At 35.4% G+C, this 5926-nt stretch overlaps 1 protein-coding gene across 1 annotated transcript; it reads right to left on the bottom strand.

The window, feature by feature from the left end:
- Positions 1-4657: 4657 nt before the first annotated feature.
- Positions 4658-5692, bottom strand: LOC122032068 (protein LURP-one-related 15-like). Its single transcript, XM_042591320.1, has 3 exons — positions 5372-5692; positions 5063-5287; positions 4658-4958 (listed from the first exon to the last, which is right to left on the bottom strand). Exons 1-3 carry the CDS (start codon positions 5618-5620, stop codon positions 4764-4766), a joined length of 669 nt encoding a protein of 222 aa, XP_042447254.1. The 5' UTR covers positions 5621-5692; the 3' UTR covers positions 4658-4763.
- Between the last annotated feature and the right edge of the window lie 234 nt (positions 5693-5926).

The raw sequence follows: 5926 nt of genomic DNA, 5'->3' as shown, positions 1-5926 counted from the left end.
TTACAGACATAATATCATATTATGACTCAGATATAGTTCAAGTAGGCGATGGTTCAGGTTTACAAATTGCTAATCTTGGAAACACATGTACTCATTTATCTAATCGAACTTTTCACATGTGCAATCTCTTTCATGTTCCATCTATCACTAAAAATTTACTTTCTACATGTCAATTTTGTCTTGATAATAATGTCATTTTTGAGTTTCATCATAATCATTATCTTATAAAGGATATAGGAACAAATGTTATTGTGTTTTATGGGAGAATAAAAAATGGCCTCTACTATTTTCAGAGTTCTTCAATCAAAGCTTTTGTTGGTGAACACACAAATAAACTAGCTTGACATGCTCAACTTGGTCATCCTTCCCTTCGTATTGTTCAGTCAATCATCAATAGGTATGGTTTACGTACTTCCATTACCTCCTCTCCATCTCATTCATGTAGGGTCTGCATTGAATCTAAAAGTCATAAACTACCTTTCTCTTCATCTAATCATGTTTCTAATTTTTTACTTGAAATAATTCATTCTGATGTTTGGAGCCCTGCACATATTTTGTCTAATCAAGGTTTCTAATATTATGTTACTTTCATTGATCATTTTAGTAAATATACTTGACTCTATCCTATAAGAAGGAAATCTAATTTATTTGATATATTCTGTAATTTTTAAATTCAAGTTGAACGATATTTTAATTGTAAAATACTCTCTTTTCATTTTGATTGGGGAAGCAAATATCAAGCTCTCCATCGTTATTTTGTCTCTTGTGGAATTGTTTATCGAGTTTTTTGTCCTCACACTTTAGAATAAAATGACTCTGCTGAGAGAAAATATATACATATATATAGTTGAAACTGCCTTAACTCTTCTTCATCATGCATCAGTTCCACGTAAATTTTGAGATGAAGCTGTTAGCACTGCAGTATATCTCATAAATCGACTTCCTACTCCATTGCTCAATCATAAGTATCCTTTTGAAAAACTTTATAATCAAATCCCTGATTACACTTTCCTTCGAATTTTTGGTTGCGCATGTTATCCATGGTTACACCCTTATTCTAAACACAAACTTGACTCTCATTTGCTACAATATGTTTTTCTTGATTATAGCAATTTGCACCATGGTTATCGTTGTTTGCATATACCAACAGGACGAATTTATATTTCACGACATGTTACTTTTGATGAGTCTCTATTCCCTTTTTCGATAGCTTCTTCGATCTCTCCTCCAGATACAAGTGGCACCTTCTTGATGCCACCTAATATTGTCAGAAGTAATGACATCCTAGGTCCTGCTCCAGAACTCTTTAATAACTCTCCTATACCATCAGAATCACCTTAGGTTGCTGCTCCAATCTTGGAAGCCTCGTCGGTCAAAGATAATATGCTCTCTAGTTCTGGATCCTCGGATAATGCAAGTCCGGCATCTACATCACCATGTCAACCTACTTCCTCGTCTTCATCAACAAGTGATTCAGATGATAATGCTCCTCGTCGCATGCTTCCCATTAGTGACATTTATTAGCATTGTCCACCAAATGCAACTCGATATCCCCTTCCACGAGCTCTAGTGGTCTCTTCAAAATCTATTGAACCAACTTGTTTTACACAAGCAAGCAAGGATCCAAATTGGTGTAGTGCAATGACTACAGATTTGATACACTTCTTCGAAATGGAACATGGAGTTTAGTTCCGTGCACTCCCTCAATGAATGTTGTGGGCTCTAAATGGGTATTTCGTCTTAAGCATCGAGCTGATGGTTCTCTTGAATGACACAAAGCTCGACTTGTATTGACTTTAATGACACTTTTAGCCAAATCATCAAAATTACATCTGTCAGACTATTATTATCAATAGCTGTTAGTTCTAATTAGTCTGCACGATAATTGGACATTTCAAATGCATTTCTCCATGATCATCTTGAGGAAACTATATTTATGGAGCAACCACCTGGGTTCATTCATCCACAATTTTCATCTCATGTTTGCCAACTTAAGAAATCCTTATATGGTCTTCGACAAGCTCCTCGTGCATAGTTTCATCGACTATCTAATTGGTTACAAGCTCAAGAATTTTCTGGATCAAAGACTGACTCATCTCTATTTCACAAATATAATGATGGATCTATGATATTTTTTCTTATTTATGCGGATGACATTCTGATAATTGGCGATGATCACAAGGGTATCACAACTTTATTAAGTTTTCTTAAATAAGAATTTCCTACTCGAGATTTGGGTATTGTTCATTTTTTTGTATTGAGATTATTCCATATGAGGATGACTATCTTCTCTCTCAGAGCAAATGACTGGACTTCTTTAAAGAGCCAAAATGGATGGAGCACATCTGGTCTCTACAACAATTACTATAAACAACTCTCCAACTTCATCCTCTCCTGCTCTGTCTGATCCACAGATTTATCGAATTATTATTGGAGTCTTACAATATGTCACTATCACACACACTGATATTATTTTTGCGTTAAATCGTGTTTGTCAATTCATGCATGCTCTAACTGAACAAAATTGAGATATTGTAAAAAGAATACTTCGCTATCTCAAAGGTACTATTCTACATTGTCTTCTTTTATATCGCCAATCGTCTCGAGATTTACATGCATATAGTGATGTGGATTGGGCAAGTTCTCTTAAAGATAGATGTTCTACTAGTGGATATGTAATATTTCTTGGACGAAATCTTATCTCATGGAATTTGAAAAAGCAACCTATAATATCTCGTTCAAGAATGAGGCAGAATATAAAACTATAGTAAATACAACGTTAGAAATTATTTGGCTTCAATCACTTCTCTCTAAACTTCATCTTGCATCAAATATTATACCAAAAATTTGGTACGACAATATTGGAGCAACATATCTCACAGCAAATCCAATCTTTCATGCTGGTACAAAATATGTGGAAATTGATTTTTATTTTATTCGTGAACGTGTGACAACTCAGTAGTTATCCGTCTCTTATATTTCTGTTGAAGATCAAATCGCTGATATCTTTACTAAGCCATTATCCAGACAACGTTTCAACAAGTTAGCAAGCAAATTCAACATCAAAGATCTCCCGTTAAGTTTGTCGGGGGGTAAAAGAGATAAAAGAAAATTACTAAAATTGATCGGATAAAATCACCAAATCAAATCAAATTAGTATTTGAATTATTCTAATAATTCTGTTATAATTATTAGAATAATTAAGAATAATTCTGTTATTTATTAATTGGTTAATTGATCAAGTATTTTTTCGAGCATTATATATTGTATTATCCTTAGAGTAAATTCAATGAACGATAAATTTTATTGCTCTCATATTATTTCTTACTCTCTCTCAATTATTTTTATTTTTACAATACTAACGATTCCCTATATTACAGAAAAACACGGAGTATTCATCTGCGTCTCTAATTTACCGTCTTTGCAGATTTAAGACCTCATCAAATTAATTAATTATATTCCGCTATAATTAACGGGGGCGGCAGGCGACAGCCATGTTGGTCAGTGGGTGATCAGATCTGTCGTGTAATCCAGTCTTGTTAATATTTTCAACGTAATGTTAACATGATCCTTAACTTGCCTCGGTATAGGTTGTGTCCGATGTTATCAATGTCATCATGTCATGGCAGTATGGCACCAAACCTATTAAGTGGATGGAAGTAACTCTGCATGCAGGCTGGGTTGACCAGGGTTCAATCATAGACGTAGGTTGGACATGTGGCTTGTTGGTCGAGCCTAGAATAAACATTAAAAATATTTTTTATAAAATAAATATATATTAAATTTTATATTTTAATTTTCAATTTCCTCTAATTTTTATATTACATTATTATTTATTTATCTATTATTTATTCTATTAAATAAAGTTTAGTTGGTTTGTGTGCGGGTCAATTAAATTGTTCCTAGCTTTGGGTGCTTGACCGGAACACCACGAGCCCTATTGGATACAACTTGTGAGAGTTCTTATTGAGTCAACTTGACCTGTTATCTAAATGGATCGATTGGAGTTTTCACATGTGTGATGCATGATAAAATATATAGAAGGGCAAATAAGAAAAATCAAACGAATTCTAACCAAAATAAATATTATGGAGGTCAACCCTCTATTTATGCATAAGCAGATTTATTGAAAAAAAAAAAGATGAAAGACTATTCACATGTTTTAACTGTCTAGCAATTATCATCGGTTATCACTAAACTTTTTTCAGAAAAATTTAAAGGACGTTGATTTTTCTTCTTACCTTCTTCTTAGAAGGAGGGATTAATTATCCTTCTCATCAGTTCGTAGGAAAATCATTATCTTATCTTGCATTATACTGGACACAGCTTGGTCATGTCCAAGTCTATTGGCATTGCCTAGCCGTGCCACGTGCTAAATACTTCAGGGTTTTTTTTGATAATTTATGATATTTTTTTTATCTAAAATACCGTATATAAATTGGGTCAGTAAATATGATCATTATAATTTTAAACCTCGTTTCTTGGAGTATACATATCCCTGAACCATGAGAAAAACTTGTGTCTTCTTTCCTCTCTTATTTCTTTCAGTTTTTCTTTTACGATCGCGATTTCTTCTCGATTATTGCATGCCGGTGCAATCTCAACAAAGCATATAAGTATAAATCAAAATTTATTAATTTAGAAAAAAAAAAGTTAGTGAGTTTTATGAAACATATTATAATTGAAACAAATACAAGACACTCATTTTCCTTTTTACAATATCCATTAGCAATATACTATACAGAATATAGACATTAATCTACTTAACATCCTGAAGCAGCACTAGCACCAGCAGCACTAGCCGCACTTGCACTAGCACTAGCACTAGCACTTGATCGACGACTTGCCTCGATTTCTTCAAGGATTACTATCAACGACACGATGAAGGCGAAATCCTCGTTCGGATTCACTGTTATCTCTAATTTGTCCCTGGCAAAAAATGCAGTCTTGCGATGCATCTGTAATATTAATTAATTAGTTAATTCCACTGTATATATATATATAAAAGAAAAACAGAGAAAGAAAATAAAGCTTGAATTTTTATATTTTTGTGCTTAATTACTTGGGCTATGATTTCATCAGTTTGGCCAATACAAATGGTGCATTTCTTGCTTCGTGAAATTATCTTAAAGTCACAGCGGGAAGCTTCGTCGGTGTTGGTGGCCAAGACCACATCAAAGTTGTCCTTCCACTGGAACATCTTGGGCTTTTGCACGCTGAACACCAAATCGTTCGGGTTGGTGCTGTCTCCTCTGAATACTCTCCATGCTTCATGCCAACTAGATGCCTAAAATTAACAAGAACCGAGCTTGAGTATAATTTTAAGGGAAAGATAAATTTTTGATGATGATGAAACCTTAATTATGCCTACTTTCGGTTTCATGGTGAGAAGAGGGTTTTTGCCTGCGGCGTCGAGGAGGAGGCGGCGGCTGCTGAAGGAGACACCCTTCACCATGAACACCACGTCGCCGTTGGTGTCCTTGACCTTGTAAAGGTGGTTTGGGGTGAATAAACCCCCAGTGGTGGTGAGCGTTAAATTGACGGCGTACGGAACGGTGAACTGCCGAGCGGCCACCAGCTCGGCAGGCGCAACATGTCTCGCCGTCTTCCCATCCGCCATGGCTGTCAGCTGCTGCACAACCCTCTCTGAAGGTTTTGTGATTTCAGAATTCTGTTGTGTTTGTCCAGTCTTGTTAACTAAATATCTCACGTGTAGCAGGCAGGAAGTCAAATCAGCGTGGTTTTGTTTTGAAAATCAATTGCGCGTTCGGCTTATCTTCTTGTTTGCGTATTGCAGCTTCCTGGATATATCTGGTTGAAGACAGATCGGTTGCGCGTTCGTCTCGTCTTCTTGTTTGCGTACTGCGCCATGAAGGAAAGCCGGAGTTGATTGCAACTTCTTGGAAACATCTGGTTGTGCCTAACC

The sequence above is a fragment of the Zingiber officinale genome, chromosome 11A, assembly GCF_018446385.1.
Source record: "Zingiber officinale cultivar Zhangliang chromosome 11A, Zo_v1.1, whole genome shotgun sequence".
Taxonomy (NCBI): domain Eukaryota; kingdom Viridiplantae; phylum Streptophyta; class Magnoliopsida; order Zingiberales; family Zingiberaceae; genus Zingiber; species Zingiber officinale.
This window is presented reverse-complemented; position numbering and strand designations above follow the sequence as displayed.